We start from the raw sequence: 16,698 nt of genomic DNA, 5'->3' as shown, positions 1-16,698 counted from the left end.
CAGTTTACAGCAGCTTCTGTTGGGGTAACTTTGTTTTTTTTTATTATTCTGGTGAACTGACCCTTTAACCAACCTGTTGCCCCGGTGACTTGTGTGTTTTTAGGAATGAGAACTGCAACGAGAACTTCACCACTGACTTCATCTACCAGCTGTACACCGAGGAGGGACGAGGAGTGTTTGACTGCAGGAAGAATATCCTTGGACATATGCAGCAGGTCGGTCCCACACACACACACACACACACACAAATACACACTTCCTGTGCATTATTGGCATCAGCCGAATTCATTTGTAGATGTCTTGCAGTTGGCTGTTTGTAAGAAATTATATTATCCTTTAAGCAGCTATAATCAATATTTTTAATAATTAATAATGCATGAAATGATAGTGTGTAATGTGTGCAGAGACTCTGCAGCTCCCCTCAGCTTTATGTAGCTTTATAGTGAGTTTCAGCTCATTGTTTAGCTGACCGGCTGCAACTTTACTGTTTTATTTCACTCTCAGCATTGTTTTCAGAGAAAAAGCTCTAAAAAAGCCACTACCTGCTCAGCACCAAATGGCAAACAGACACAGTTAGCTGGTGAACATAATGGAGCATTTAGCAGCTAAAGAGCCAGATATTTCCCTCAGGAGTTGATAGAGAGCAAAAACAGAGCTGAAAGAGAGTGAATATTGGATTTGCATTCACCAGGTGGACAGAAACACGACTCTAAATGAATGATAATGTTGCTGCGTAACTGCAGGATGTGGAAATGAACAACTGTTTGCTATCAAGTTCAACTTAAATGTTATGAAGTGCAGTGTTGTGTTTCTGTTGCCCTCAAGTGGCCAAAAAAAATCAGTTAATGCAGGTTTAAATTCCAACACCAGTGAGATAATCATGCTCATGGAAACAGGGAGCTGTACACCCTGAACAGGTTGCCAATCTGTTTTAATAAAAATATATTTCCTCTTGAAAGGGAGGAGCTCCATCTCCATTTGATAGAAACTTTGGCACCAAAGTTGCTGCTAAAGCCATCCAGTGGATCACACGGACGCTCAAGGAGTCTTACAAAGGAGGTAAAACAAAACTCCTGTTTGATACATCATGCTATGAGAGTGTGTTCATGTCTGTGGTTAAATCTAGATTGTGTTGTTTGTCTCAAATGCAGGGAGAGTGTTCGCTAACTCGGAGGACACCGCCTGCCTGTTGGGGATGCGTCGCAGAGCCATGGTCTTTCAGCCCGTGTCACAGCTGCAGAGCGAGACTGACTTTGTGTAAGAAAAACAAATTTTCACAGTTACACAACTTTCCAGCAGAAATTAGGATGATTTACAGTCCTTACCTGTTTGGCAGCAAGTTCCTGTTTGATTCTTAGAGATTTCTTTTCAGTTAAGACACAAATTTAATCCCATAATATTGGATTCTTGACCCACCACATAACTTGAAACTATTAACGTTAATAATGACTGCATGTCCGCCTTGAAAAAGTTCCATACCCGCATAGAAATACTGAAACCCAACTTGTTATTTTCAGGTGATGCTGAGGTGAAAGACTTAAGTTTTAAATTTCCTTCTTAGATTTAAAATGTCACTTCTGGGCAGAGAGGAAGGTAGCCTCTTAACATCCACCCTTTTTTGGGGGGGAATTTTCATGTATTTGGCACACCCAAATGGAAAAGCTTATAATAGAAGAACTGTGAGGCCAAAATACATGTATTAGGCTTCATTTGAAAGGTAACATCTTCTAGTTTCTGGAAATGTGCTTGTTTAGCTTGTGGCTAAAACACAACCAAAACTACATCAGTTCAAATAAGGCTAAAAAAGTGTTTTTGGTCCTTGTCTACAATGAGTCATATTTGAATAACAATAACTAGGACACGCTTTATGCCAGAACTATGTAAATCACCACATACCTTCTACATCTTGTCAACCACACCTGTATAAAACTCCAGACCTCCAGATCTAACCTTATCAGATGTCTAACCTCATGGTGTCACTGGTGTCCCAGAACCTCTCCAAGTGGCCAAATTGTGCCAATCGCTTTTATTCATTACTGTGTGATGCTAAGCTGCTTACAACTGGCTTAAGCAGGTTTCCGGTGATCCAGTGGATGTTTAAGAGGTTAACTTGGACAGATGAACCTACAGAGTGACTCTGAGGACAGAGAGAAAAATCCTCATCGGCACATTTTGTGTTTTCAGCCACAGGATCCCGAAGGAGCAGTGGTGGCTGAAGCTCCGTCCGCTGATGAAGATCCTGGCCAAGTACAAGACGAGCTACGACGTGTCCGACTCCGGCCAGCTGGAACACGTGACCCGGTTCCGACCTAAAGAGACCAACACCATGTCGGCCATCTGAACCGCCGCGCTACTGCCAGAGAACACCTTCACTCCGACAAGAAAAACAGCTTCACAAAAAACAGTGACAGCTACTCACACAATGACTGACTGAGCGCCGATCGACACGAGACAAATTTAAGTTAGATTTTAAAGGATAGAAGGAAATTTTAAAGAAGTTATTATGAACGGTAGAGTCTTGGTACTCTTCAGAAGGGATCTTCTATATTTTAGATGATGAAATTTGAACGTAGCGGTTTGGAATAGAGCTCTTTATAGGAAGTAGTTTCAACTAGCTAGCATAGCATTTTCAAGATCCCCAATTAAAGTTATTACATACTGTATATGCACTCCTAATCATGTACTGTATTCAAGTTTTAGTCCTGAAATTGTAGCTATATCTGAATTTTTTTTTTTTTAAGCGACCTAGCTGTGAATTCAGTAAGGCTGAGGCGATCCATCAGAAGTCTAGCTTTTGTCATTTTTCTTATTTTCTACAGCACTTTGAGCCCCGTCGTTAACATAAAACCCCACAAGCTGCTTATAAAAAGAGAGAATATATGTATCGAGAGGGTCACACGCTGTCCGTCTAAAAGCCTGTTCACACCGAGGATAAATTATCTACCATCTTGATTGTAAAATGTGACTCCCAGAGGTTTAGTGAAGCTTTAAGATGAGCCAGCTGTGTGTGTCCTGTCACCTGCTACTTTAAATGTGTGTATGAATGTGTGTGTGTGTGTTGTGTTGTTGCCGCCTTTGCTGTTTGTATCCACCCCTGGGCTTTGTACGTGGCATCCTATAGTGGTTATTTGTGAGTAGGGTCCTGCTGGTGCTGTAGTTTGGCAGTGAAGTGGAGAATGTCTGAAACTGTACGCAACATTAACTTTATGTGCTGGCAGTGTGACGTGAGTGTCCTGTCGCAGAGTAATAAAGCATTTATTGTGTGAAAAAGTCTTTGTGTGTTAATGTTGTGTAGCCTGTTTTTGAGGTTTTTCTAAAAACAGAAGAACCACAGCAGAGAAAAACACAAAAATCACCACATTTGAGCTGCTAAATAAAGAGCCGACTCAGGTTTTATATTCCAATATGATAATGTAATAGTCACAATTTCATAAATATGTACATGATGGTTTAAACGGAGAGAACGGTGATAATCTGAACACTCGGGACGTGACTACAACACTCATTAGGAAACATTCACCCTCTCTGTACCGCGCGCTCCAGCTCATTTGCTGCCATTTTTAAAAAAAAATCCTATAAATAGAATTGGCTTTGTGTTTTTAGTTCATAGTTAGTTCTTCCACTGTTGTACATCTGTAGTCCAGTTCAGTTTTCAATTAGAAAAATACCTACTGATAACATTATTTAACAATCCACGATGGATCTTTCTTTATCGTCTCGTTCTCCGGGCCCAAGATGGCGACGCCACACGTCCTCTGACCCACGCCGAGGTACCTGTGGGAGAACGAGAGCTCAGTTACATGTAGAAATGTTATTTTCTCCTCATTTTTCTTTCATTACTATTCTAAATAACAGGTAAAGATTTTACCTTCCAGCCACATCCACCAGGTTTTTATGATTGACAGCAAAGAGTCTTTCTCTGTAACTCTGCTTCATCTCGTCTGTGATTCCACTGAGGAAGCGACCCATCCCTGCAACACAAAGACCAGATGAACTTACTAAGATCTGCTGCTCTAAAGCCTCAACAAAAATAAAGGCAGAGCAACCAAATCAGGGCTGCAGCTAAGGATTATCTTTCATGATTGATTAATCTGTTGATTATTCTTATTAAACCATTAATTATTAAGTATAAACATGATAGAAAGTCTAGAAAAATGCCCATTAAAATATTGTCAAATTGCCTGTTTACTCTGTATATGAAACAGAAAAACTGCTAAAAGAAACTCAAACTTCAACAGAAAACCGAAGAAAAAGATGCCACAGCTTAGAGAGCACAACAAACAACTGAAATCTCAATTTAGATGTCTACAAATCTGAACTCACAGGAATTTATAGCATATCTAATGATTACAAGACCCTCTGGAAAACTAGAGGAGCACTGAACCTACATTGTAGTTTCATTACATTTGACTACATTAAATGTTGACGGCTCAAAAGATTTGATGAATTAAAGCATTTAGTGCAGGCAGGATTTCAGGATGTATTTGTTCATTCATTGTCTCACCTTTGTCTGAAGGGGCCACAGGTGCGTCGACCGCTGAGAAGACTGACAGCTTGGCTTCGTCGATGTCTTGCTGGGTGAACTGGCCTGACTTTGCCCAGTCCACACCTTTACGAAACGCCGACAAGGTCTGCGTCGAGTTCGGGTCCCTTAGAGACAGAAGAGAAATAAACTCTGATGAACTTTCATGGTTTAAACTTGAATCATTAATGATAAATATTTTAAACTGAATTTATTTAATAGCCTATATTTTCCTCCCCAACTGATGGATTGAAGTACGTCCATATTTTAAACAGTAATACTTTTTTTATCCCAGGAGTTGAAGACTAATGTTCTGATGTTAACTTTTCATTTTTCTTTACATAATATGTTTAAATGTTACAATACAGTCAAACATTGTGATGATTTGTATTGAAATGCTTCCCACCTGTACGAGTAAAAGGAGAACAGACCGCCTCCTCCCATCCTGGCCCCGCCCCCATAGGCTCCGCCCTTCTCACGGATCTCTCCGTGGAGATATTTTGCCGTCATCATCCTTCCCAAGAGACAAAGACTGACGGAGGAAAGAGAAGCTGGTATCAGACTAGGATCTAGATGATTTTTACTGATTTAGATAAAGTTGTGATGTCATTCAGAGAAAAGCAGGAGCTTATACTACAGTCGTACTACAGAAATAACAGATTAAATGACATTTAGTGAAGAATGAGTCACCTGGCGTAGTCCTCGTGGTTGAACGGTACCGTACGAATAGTCTCGCTGACAAAGTTGACGGGGAAGGGCAGCTGGAAGAAGGTTTTCATCTGACACGGCTGGAAATTTGGCTCCTGTGGAGGAAGAGGAAGTGTTAAATAGGTTATTATTGAGAAATACCTGCAGGGATTTTTCTTAGACACTAATAAACAATAAGAGTACACATTTAGCACAATTAAAAGGTGTTATATGCATGTATGTATATTATATATTCATATAAACCACCATAACTGAGACATTGCTAGTCTTATTCTCACACAAGCACCCACATCATTTAATATTCAGTCTTGAAATCAAGGCTACATGTTCGATGTTCCCTCCAGATTCCAGTTACAACGACAACTTTCTTTTTTTTGCTTTATGATAACAGTGATTTTCCAGCTGTTCCTGTTTTGTGTTTGTTCTGTTTATGGTAATTAATAAACTCGATGTGGCAGAGATTCATAGATGACAAAACAGTTACGTCACATTTAAAAATGACAAACAGCACAATATGGATAAAAAAGGCAAAACTAAACTTACGGAGATGAGTTTCTTACTTGGCCCGGAGTCGTCCAGGAGGTCTAGTGGCCTCTGTATTAAAAGAATAACAATCATTTTTATTTGATAGATAAATCAGTATATCAAACATTCTGGCTGGTATGATCATTCAGTACGCCTGTTGAAAGCTTACCTCGGTAATATTTGATCGGACAGGTTTGCGCTCTTTTCTGTTTCCAGCAACGTCCTTCATAAAGTTCTCCAACTGTCCCGCTGCGTCAGACATTTTCTGTGGAGTTGCATTAACCGCACACCTGTAAGGACATTTCAAGTGAGGAAAACGTATAAGAACTAATACATTTACAATAAAAAAAAAATCTTAATTGCACTAATTAGAGCAAAATAAACAGCAGCGATGGACAGAAAGAAGAACTTCAGGTCTGTGGGGGTTTCATACAGACAAATCCCTCTGCAGTCAGTGATCATATAACCCAACAGGGAGCTCTGATACAGTGTGCAGGTGCTTCATGTATCTAATCATATGAACCCACCTCATGTTGTCAGGATTGAGAAGGTGTTTTTTGATCCTGGGTAGAGTTCGGATGACCTGGCCCAGGTCTGACATCTCAGCTATCCTCTTCATAAACTTCACCTGATGTTCAAATAACCAAAAACATAAAAAACTGTCTCACAAACTACCTTTACTCAAAAAAAACTTAATTTGAAGACATTAAAAGGGTCTCTGATAATAAAGAACCACATCTAATGTCTGGTCTGGGCAACAGGGCTAAAATCAATATCACAGTATTAACCTCAGTAAGTACTTTTGTTAGTTTTTAATGACATTATATGATAGTTGGACAGTTGAAAGTAGAAACTGAATAATAAAGATACTCAAGATATACATATATGTAGTGTACAATACCTGTTCCATCCCACCAAAAGTCTCCTGCAGGTCTCCCGCTGGAGTCAGGTGACGGCCTGCCCGGGTCATAGCGTACAAGTGACCAGAGTTGGAGATACCGTTGGCCAATTCCTGTGCTGACATCATCACCAGCACCCTCAGACGCTCCTCGTTATCAAGGTGGGGGCTGAAAAAAAGGTGTTAAAGTTGGGTTATTTAGCTACAACAATTAGTAGCTTAATTTTCAGCATCCATGAACGAGATCAGTGCTATTTTTGTGGATTGTTAGAGGACTCACCTGTTGAATATGTCGCTCCACAGCTCAAACATGTGAGGAAGGTTCCTCTCCAAGCAGGAGGAGGACAGGAGGACGCCCTGAAACATACCGAACACACAGATTTGGTGGTTTGAGAAGCAGCGCTGTAACTAAAAACATCACTGGTTCCAAAACCTGAAGCAGTAAATCAATTTTCAACAGAACTTCTCACTCATTCATTCATTTCCAGGCAGGCAGAAAGCTGCAGCTTATCCCAGCATGCACTGGGCTAAGAGCAGAAAGGCAAACGACCATTTGCCAGGCTGGCACTGATTTACAATTTGCTGATTTGCGTGTGTTTTGAATTGTGGCAAGACATTTTGGTATGGCAACCTCTTTTGGTTGAGGTTTCAGACACAGATAGGTTGAGCTGGCGCTGACCTGCTCGTACATGTCCAGCTGGGTAGAATCAGGGATGACTTGGGTGGAGATAGACATGCCCCCTGTCCTCAGCTCCTTCTGCTGGGCCTGTTGTCTGTAGTCCAGAGCTCCACAGCCCATCCTGATTAAAACAGACAGACATACACACTTTCTTTGATATGTGCTTTGCAAGTTAGGGTACAGCCTAAAAGTACACATAAATAATGGTCCATCTGTGCCGATCTGACATTTTAATTACAATAAACACACTAAATCAATCCACACCACCATCACCATCAACCACAGTGCTCTCCAAGCTTCAAACACCTCTGAACTACCATTTCTCTGTATCTGTCTCACCATCTATACCCTCCAAATCCTGGTCCCTTCTACACAGACAGGTTAACTCACCTGGTAATAACGCTGCAGAAGAGAGGGACATAAAGCCTGAGGTCCTCTGGCAGGGTGTTGAGACTACACATGGCTCTGAAGTAAACCAAACCGTTAGTGGGCTGCTCACAGTACTGCACCGGAACGCCTCCTGCAGAGATCAGGAAACCACTTTCAAATCAGTTGTTTCAAAACCAGAAACCTTGACTGTGATATTTCTGACCACATTTTCATTATTGTACAAGTGTGATATAAAATGTAATAAAACAGTATACCTGCAGTGCTCATTTGAACAGGAGTGATGGGTATCGTGGGCTCGATGTCGGACACTTTGACTGCAGGTAGACAGGAGGCGTCCTGGGTTTTACTCTGAGCATCCAGCAGCTCCAGACCTTTACAACAAGAGACAATATGACGCTGTAACGTCTAGTCTAGTGGATGGATACTTAGTCACAACTGCTGGAAGGGAACTGCTCAGAAATCTTCCTGTTCATTTTCGACAACACAGAAAACACAGAATCCCCACATGGATCTGTGAAGTTATCGTTACCTTTCTCATAGATCTGCTTTCTGTCGCTGTCAGTCAGAACCTGGATCTTTTTCTGGAGCTTCTCCTCCTCGGCCTTGGCTTGTTTCTCTAGGTAGGCTTCATCTGGGCTCATGGACAGGGTCAGTCTGTGTGTGTTCTCCTGCAGGACAAGTTGACGGGAGGTGGAGGAGTTGAAGAGGTGAAGGACGGCAAAAATTAGCATTAAACCTTAAAATTCTACCAGAGGGACTCAGGTGAAGCCACTTTTGACAGCAAGTATCTGTCATGAACGTGAGAAAGACATAAAAACTCAGCCAGTTTCTGCTCTGTAGCTGACCTCCCAGTAGAGGAGGGAAAGAGGAAAGAGAGACTCCCTACAGGAACCAATACAGGATCATATGATTACATCAGGGCTCTATTATGACACAATGCAAATACTACAATGTAGCTCTTTGTCATTACACGTTTGTTTGTGGGACTTTCAATACTGGTTAACATTTTCCTTCCTCAAGGATGTATGAGATGCCTTCTGATACATGCAACTGGCAATGACTTCTGCATGTTGCCCTGTTTTCTCTGATATCTGCTAACTTATACATACATAAATACATACATACATATTTCGAATTGTTTTATTCACCTTAAAGTAGTGTCTGACTTTGTCCTGGAGGAAGCGTGGGTTTTCCTTCAGTGCTTGTCTGAACTTTTCAACACTGTCACTGATCTGCAGCAGCTCCACGGGGTTGCCGTCATGATTCCACGATGATGCTATGTACTAAACACACACACACACACACACACACACACACACACACACACACACACACACACATGTAATGTTAAGAGTGAGACAAAAGACTCAAACAATGTAATCAAAGTAATAGGTTCTGACACTGAAACAATCTTCCTCAGTTTCTACTTTATCAGACAAAGAAAAGCTACTTATGCTTATTACATACATGTCTAACTGTTTAACAGTGTTCTTTTTAGAGATCATAGATTTTGGAGAGAGAGTATACTTTTATAGAATTGCAAAAACAAATCCAAGAGAAAGAAATCCGCAAACTGCTTCGTATTTAAGAGACAATAACCATGGAAATGTTTACATTCTTTGTTTGTTTAGGAACATACACTTTACAGGGAAAAGCAAAGAAAAACACTAGAATTCATGCACAGAGAAGGCAAACTAACATCCTTAGTGTTGCTAAAAACCTCCCACGTAGAGGTTTATAAATGTGCCGTTGACGTAGCTGAGAAAGTCCTTGTTGTTGTTGTTGTTGTAGAAACAAGATGAAGGTTAGAGATAAACAGCAGTGAGCTCACCGAGGCCAGAGACAAGCCGAAGCTGGTGGACTGGTGCTTCATCTGGATCTCGATCTTGTGGAGGAGACCCTCGATCCTCTCCTCCTCGAAGCCGTTCCTGTGACGGATGATGAGGAGGAGGAATAAGTTGAGATGATCTTGCACAACATAAATGTGGAAATGTTTTTTTTTTTTTTGTGCTTCATCCTGTTGACTCATTTACTGAGTAATACATCTGGTTTACTCTGGATTGAGGAGCAGATAAAATGTCTGGAGTGTGAAGGTTATAGAAATATTGTGCAGTTGTTTCCTCCTGATGAATGAGTAAAACTGATTTCTATGGTTGCAAGAAGCCACCAAGCCTGACCTGCCTTTATAAAACCATGTCTGTTTTATCAAATCTTTATGCCTTCATGAAAACAGGTTAAAAAAATTCAGAGCAGATTTTTTGCACTTCATATCTGAGGCAGTTTTTAAACATTTAACACTGAGCCATGTAAAAAAAACACCAGAAAATAAAGTAAATCCACAATATTTACATGCAATTTAGCAGATTCTGACTGCTAATGCACCTGTTGCTGCCATATGTTTGTGTCTACTATGATAAGTACTTACTCTATGATGTCATTGATGGTTTGGTTTATGATTTGTTTGACCCTCTCTGTGTCCTCCTCGGCCATTCCTTGCAGTCCAATGCTGAATGACGCCTCTTTGGTGCTACCGTCATATCTGCAGAAGAGACGTCAACATGATCTCAACAAATACAGTCATGTAACAGGAGCTTAACAGGTTCTTCAAACTATATGTGCCATTACAATGTTACTATTTTAAAGGCCGTGTCCAGTACGCACCCGACGACTGAGGAGAAGTCGGTTCCTATCTTGGGTTCGATGAGAGCTTTGTAGAAGGGAGAGTTTGGACCGGAGATCATCAGAGAGGACAGCAGGCTGAGAGTGAAGCCTTCAAATGTGTCGGTGATGCTGCACAGAAACACCAGAAGAAGAGATTCACACACATGTTACTGAATTATAGATGAGAGTCAAAGCTTCACTTTTTAAAAGAGAACATGGCCAATTTGACTGTGGTGTTTTTTTGTTTTCTATTTCCCAGACTTTCTCTTGATTATAGTTATTTCATTCAGCTTTTTTTGCTGTTTCTTTTCATCTTGAGGAAGATACCTCTTGAAACACTGTCAACACAACTATACAAGCCAACATAAACACATAAACGAGAAGCTCGAGAGCAACAGAGGAAGCAGAATCAGCGGCTTTAGAATCTTACAAATGTCACCCAACTTCAAAAAGGTGTTTGAGTACGAATGTCTCTATAAAACACAGCAGGAAACAGAAAGGGATGATGTGATCTTACTCTCCCAGCAGGTAGCTCACACACAGCGTGTTCTGCCTGGCTGGATCTGGAGCCAGAGCGTCAGGGCTGCAGGTCACATGGTCCTCTCTCTGGGGAAACCGACGAAAATTCACAATGAGATCAGACTATTAAAAATGAAAAATGGAACCATACTTGCAAATAATAATCTAATACATAATTTAGTTTAATTAATTCAATTTTAAATATGCATAGCCCTACTGTGATCTCATATATCCATCTGCCAGTGCTGTGAACTTACGGGGCTGTTCCAGTGTGGCTGGGAGGGGACCTGCGTGTTCGGGTCGATGCGTTCGAACTTGGACAGAGCTTCTTCTTCAATTTGCTTCAGATGCTGCTCCAGTGGCAAGTCTCCATAGGTGAAGAACCTGAAGATCATGTTAAACACACTTTCAGGGGTTTGTCTATGTTAGTTTTTAGTTTTGAAAGTGTATATAGTCGTGAAATAGGGTGATGAGATGCGACAAAGGTTCCTGGCCTGATTCATACTGAGGATGTTGCGGTTTACACTGAACACATCCTAACTCTGAGGCCACCATGACATACTGTTTTTTAAATCAACATTTTCCTTAATGAAGCACCTTAAAACCTACATGTATAATTAAAAAATATTCTGGGATTAATAAAAGTGGAGGGAGAGAAGAATGTCAAGAAAAACTAAGTTCAGGATGTTTCAAAAACAAGATTTTAGACAGAAAACTCTCATTCATTCTAATAAAACATCCCAGTTCCTAATCATTTTTCACAAAACAGCTTTTTAATCTTTCTTCAACAACTTATGATTGATACTGTTTGTGTTTGTGTGTGTTTCTCAACCTGGCGTTGCTGGGGTGGTAGTGTGTGGCGTGGAATTGTTTGAGTTGCTCCCAGGTGAGGTCGGGGATGGCCAGAGGCTCTCCGCCTGACACCACAGAGTAGGTGTGGTCTGGATACAACTTGTTCTGGAGGTGCTGGGCATACAGTCTCTCGTTGTCCGACTGTGAGAAAACACACACACACACACACACACACACAAGCAGTTGGTAAAAGCATTTCATGATGCATGATGAAGACCTTGGATTTCTGTGTTGTATTCAGCACAGTCACAACAACTTCAACACCCTCTTGGCATATTGGAAAAGGCTCAGTCTGATTACACATTTTATGTGAAGAACTGCAGTAGGAGTCTGACTTTTGACAGTACAGCATTAATCACAGTCAAAACAGCTTTGAACACTTCAATGTCAAACAGTCCACTGTGTTTTAAACTTGGTTCCAGTCTACTTTAAATGGTTTAAAGAAAGAGTTGATTTCAATGTAAAATACTTGAACATACAGAGCTAAAACACACACACACACACACACACACACACACACACACACTGGACTGATCATTAGGACAAATACTGAATGTCAGCTATCAGCTGGACTGAGGCCAATGCTTTGTTTAATTTTTTTTCAGTTTTTACACTTTGTTCTGGAAAAGTGCAACAGCACCAGACAAACATTTGTGAAGCTTTACAAACTTCCTCTGTTGCAGTTTTATATTGTATCAATGTATTATTATAACACACGTGTGCTGTTCACTTTGCATTAAAAGCTAAAACTATTGGGGGAGTTTGTACTCTGGACTGGGAAAGCTAAGTGTAATTTTGAAATAACATTAAAGTGTGCTGACATGGACTACAGTATTTATAAGGAGTCTTAATGACAGTGACAGAGAAAGTCTTGACTTACAAAAGCTCCCTTCATTTCATTAAACACCACTCCTTTAAACATCAGCGGTGAGTTAGGATCTGTGGGGTTTTCATTCTCCAGCCTCCAGCCTTCCTGCCTGGAAAATAAAACATACAGAAACCGTTCGGGTATTACTGATTTCATCAATATGACTGTATCAGACCTGTCAAATGATATTCATAACCAATTTTCATGATGTGTTACAGCCGACTGTGGACGGTGAGTATCATATTGTCAAGTCATATAATCACTACAAAGTATTTGAAAGTTAACTTTGGCTACTTTTTTGGAGAATACTGCATTCGTCTAATGCCATTGAGGACTTTTACATTATAGCATAATGTGGGGCTGCAAATAACGATTCTTTTCATTATTGATTAATCTGCATTTTCTGGATTACTTGTTTGGTCTATAAAATGTTGCTCTTGTTTTGATTGACCAACAGTCGAAAACCTAAAGATATTCAAATCACTATCATACACAACAATGAAAACAATTAAATGATCACATCTAAGAGATTGAAAACAGCCAAGTTGTTGGCATTTTTGCTTAAAAAAGGACTAAAACAATTCATCTATTATCAAAATAGTTCCAGATTAATGATGAATGATTAAAGATTGACTAATCAATCCCTGCAACTCTAGTATACAATAACTGTTCAGCGATAGTTAAAACTCACCAGAAATCCTGCTCTCGTAAACAAGGGAAGAAAACTGCATCCAGATAGACTGACAGAAGATTCTGGAAGTCTTTTCCATTTTGGGTTGAGAAGGGATACATAGTGTAGTCACTGGCTGTTCAGGAAGACACAAGCGAAACAAAACCTGAGTAAAAAGTTTGTTTAACACGTGTTTTTTTCTTTTATATTGTAGCTGGCTGGCAAAATGATTACAGATGCTTCTTATTCAACTATTGAAGTATTCTCACTATGTATTAATACATATAAACACTCATTGTGTTATTGATATATTATCAGTATATTCTGCCCTGTAAATACTTCACCACTTTACCTCTGGGATTGTCAAGCAGTGCAAGTGCATTAAAATAATGCTGTGATAATGAATAGAGCTAGAAAACTATACAACACTTGATTACACCATCTGTGCATATGTAAAATACGTTAATATCTATCTGACTTGATTCTTAGTCAAGATACAACTGATATTTGAAATATTTCTGTAAATACACACAGATTTCACAAACAGTGTTCACACATTTAAAGGTCACTTGATTTTTTAGAGTCTAAATATACTTCTACCAACCTGTGAAGGCGTTCATGAAGGTGGACAAGGACCTGTTGAGCATCTTGAAGAAGGGGTCTCTGCAGGGATACTTCTGGGATCCACAAAGCACCGTGTGCTCCAGGATGTGTGGGACCCCTGTGCTGTCCATGGGGGTCGTCCTGAACTGGACACTGAAACACAAAAACAAATATAAGAACCAACAGTTTTTGCTTTTGAGGACAATGGTGTACTGTGACTTGAATGGAGGGAAAGATGCCGCAAAACACAAAGTAAAAGACAAAGACAGAGTAAAGGTTTTCAAATTGACTCTGCACATGATATATGGGTATGATACAAATGGAGAATACTACTAAAACACATTTAAACCAACCTGAAGAGGTTATTGGAGTCATCTCTGGCTGCATGCAGGTACTGAGCTCCTGTTTTATCATGAGTCAACTTCACTGCTGTGAGAAACAAGTCAGGGACCTCCACAACCTGTGAAAAGCAGAATTACAGCTGACATGACCATCTGTTAGTGAAGACTCCAGTCAATGTCATTCAGGGTCAAGGTCAAGTCTCTGTCATTCATTTATGTCAGTAGTAATGGAGGCACAGGAAAGTCGAGGAAATCACAATAAGAGATTCATCCATAAACAAATTCACATCAAGTTTATGCTACAAGCTACGTTTACCAACCTTTGCACAACTTTGAATAGATGTCTTATGACATTTTTCAAGCTTCTCCATAGAAGTTAGCAGTATGTTAATGTTCCAGTGATAGCTAACAAAGATAATACTTCAAATGAAGCTGGATCATTACACTTACCTCTCTGACTGTAAAGCCGTGGATTTTCTGTCCCGCTTGGTACTGAAGAGCCCTCTCTCCTGCTGAAGTGCTCTTCAGCCTCCAGGTATGCTGCTGTCCATTGAAACTGGGAGGAAAATATAGTTATTAGTATACAGAATTAATTAATTAATCCTCACACAAACGATAAGTGTGTATATACATTACTGTGCAAAAGTTTTAGGCACTTTAGATGTTTAGATTCTTATCCAGCAATTCCATAAGGGAGGCGTCTGATCTGTCTTAAATTAATTCTGCTGCATGACAACGAGCCCAAACATACAGCCAGAGTAATAAAGAACTATCTTCAGCCCCCATCACTTACATTGCAAGTGCATTTTGAAGGGATCTTCTAATGGTCAGTATGAACAGGAGGAGTGTTAACAGTAAGAAAAACCTATTTCAATGTTCATTTGGGAACCTGACTGTTGTTTTAAGACACACTTGGAAAAATGTGAACCTGTATTTTAAGTCAAACCAAGTGGCTTTAGCCTTCACTTTAACTTTACCTTGTTCTGATACCCCCATGTTCTGGTTTAGGGACAAAGCACATTTCTGATCTGCTGATACATGAACCATCCAGACCTCTCAGGTCATCTGGGACAGGTCTGCTTTCTGTCCCCAGAGTCAAAACTAAACCCGGAGAAGCAGCTTAAAGTTTCTATGCTCCACATATCTGGAATAAAAGTCTGCTGCAACTCTCAGTCCTTTTAAATCAAGAAGACTGAAGACTTTTCTGTTTGCCGCTGCCTTTTATTAAATCAAACTTGAGGATTTTGATTAATATCTTGCACTGCAGTATACCTCTTATTCTCTATTTTACCTTATTTTGTTATTTTCTATTTAGCTCCTATTTCTCATTACATTTAAATGTATTTTTTATATTGCCTTGTGTTTCTTGTACATTTCATCTTATTGCCATTTATAATTTGTGTAAAGCACTTTGAATTGCCTTGTCGTTGACATGTGCTTACAAGTAAATTTGCCTTGCCAAAACAATATTTATTGACCAAAATACATATATTTAACAGCCGACAGATAGCTGAATTGGCCATTACATTAAAAGGGCGTCAACATAAAAATATTAACAGTAACGTTTGCCATCTCAAAAAGGGAAGCTTTCTCATGTTAGGTTGCATCAGCTGTTACATCAGCTTATATCACACTTGTATAAAGTCAAAACAGCGTTTTAATGATATCTCAATATCTTGTCAAAGGCAGTAAGACGAGGCTGTCGTGTTACCATAAAGTCAGCAGCCCGCAAATATGTCGTTTCATCAACCTGGCCAGGTGTGTTAGCTTCACGGTTATTTGCTGTACCGTTAGCTAAGTTACCTTAGATATCGAAGTTTCTGGAGCGCCGCCTTCGTTTGCCGAAACATGGTTTTGTCAGGGGTTAAATTACACAACAATGACTATCCCCGCTATGTTCGGCTATAAAATTACAAAATTTTACTAAAGTAATGTCAATAAATCCACATTATTTCGGTAAAGCATCCCGGGTCCGTGTCCTCTCACGCCGTGTGTAGAACAGTTGACACATTGGCTCAGTAGTGCGCATCAAAACGGCCGTAACACCTGCGCAGACGGCAGATCTAACAGTGATTTACGACGCAGTTAATCCCATCCTACAGCATTGGAACTCTACACATACACGCGGAGCAGTTTTTGACACTCGTGAGCAGAACTTTCACCTCGCATCATACTTGTTTTCGATTGGTCCAGCTGGGGAAGAAGAGCAGCTATGATTGGCTGAACGTCACATCTCTAAGGTTACCAAACGGTGACTGGTATGACGAGTTTTTGAAGGGCAGGAGTTTTGTGACAGATATTCAGCACTGAAATCAACTTTGTTCCAACTTCATATTCAACATTTTTAGATTTTAATCTAACTACTGACTAACTATTAATTTTATCCACAATTTTCCGGTTTTAACTGTGATTCAATCTGTTTTCCAGCAGATGTCGCTGTTACATCATACTTAATTAGACAA

At 40.0% G+C, this 16,698-nt stretch overlaps 2 protein-coding genes across 3 annotated transcripts in view; one reads left to right on the top strand and one right to left on the bottom strand.

Annotated features, from left to right (window-relative positions):
• The window catches only part of LOC121908177 (ATP-dependent 6-phosphofructokinase, platelet type-like), a 35,187-nt gene extending 31,914 nt beyond the window's left edge, over window positions 1–3,273 (top strand). For both annotated transcript variants that reach the window (XM_042427981.1, XM_042427980.1), the window contains exons 19-22: window positions 104–215; window positions 960–1,059; window positions 1,152–1,257; window positions 2,185–3,273. In XM_042427981.1, coding sequence (XP_042283915.1) covers window positions 104–215; window positions 960–1,059; window positions 1,152–1,257; window positions 2,185–2,341 — 475 coding nt within the window. In that variant the 3' untranslated portion in view covers window positions 2,342–3,273. The remainder of the gene's footprint in view (window positions 1–103; window positions 216–959; window positions 1,060–1,151; window positions 1,258–2,184) is intronic.
• Window positions 3,274–3,565: 292 nt separating this feature from the next.
• On the bottom strand, window positions 3,566–16,284 carry pitrm1 (pitrilysin metallopeptidase 1). Its single transcript, XM_042427979.1, has 27 exons — window positions 16,040–16,284; window positions 14,687–14,792; window positions 14,249–14,355; window positions 13,897–14,048; window positions 13,314–13,428; window positions 12,635–12,731; window positions 11,735–11,895; window positions 11,160–11,286; window positions 10,901–10,989; window positions 10,384–10,512; window positions 10,148–10,261; window positions 9,554–9,650; window positions 8,871–9,005; window positions 8,252–8,390; window positions 7,977–8,093; window positions 7,723–7,852; window positions 7,333–7,453; window positions 6,934–7,010; window positions 6,657–6,822; window positions 6,283–6,383; window positions 5,925–6,045; window positions 5,774–5,824; window positions 5,213–5,325; window positions 4,929–5,054; window positions 4,505–4,650; window positions 3,869–3,971; window positions 3,566–3,774 (listed from the first exon to the last, which is right to left on the bottom strand). The coding sequence occupies exons 1-27, from the start codon at window positions 16,084–16,086 to the stop codon at window positions 3,681–3,683; spliced, it is 3,081 nt and encodes a 1,026-aa protein (XP_042283913.1). The 5' UTR covers window positions 16,087–16,284; the 3' UTR covers window positions 3,566–3,680.
• Window positions 16,285–16,698: the final 414 nt, after the last annotated feature.

The sequence above is a fragment of the Thunnus maccoyii genome, chromosome 12 (assembly GCF_910596095.1).
Source record: "Thunnus maccoyii chromosome 12, fThuMac1.1, whole genome shotgun sequence".
Lineage (NCBI taxonomy): Eukaryota > Metazoa > Chordata > Actinopteri > Scombriformes > Scombridae > Thunnus > Thunnus maccoyii.
This window is presented reverse-complemented; position numbering and strand designations above follow the sequence as displayed.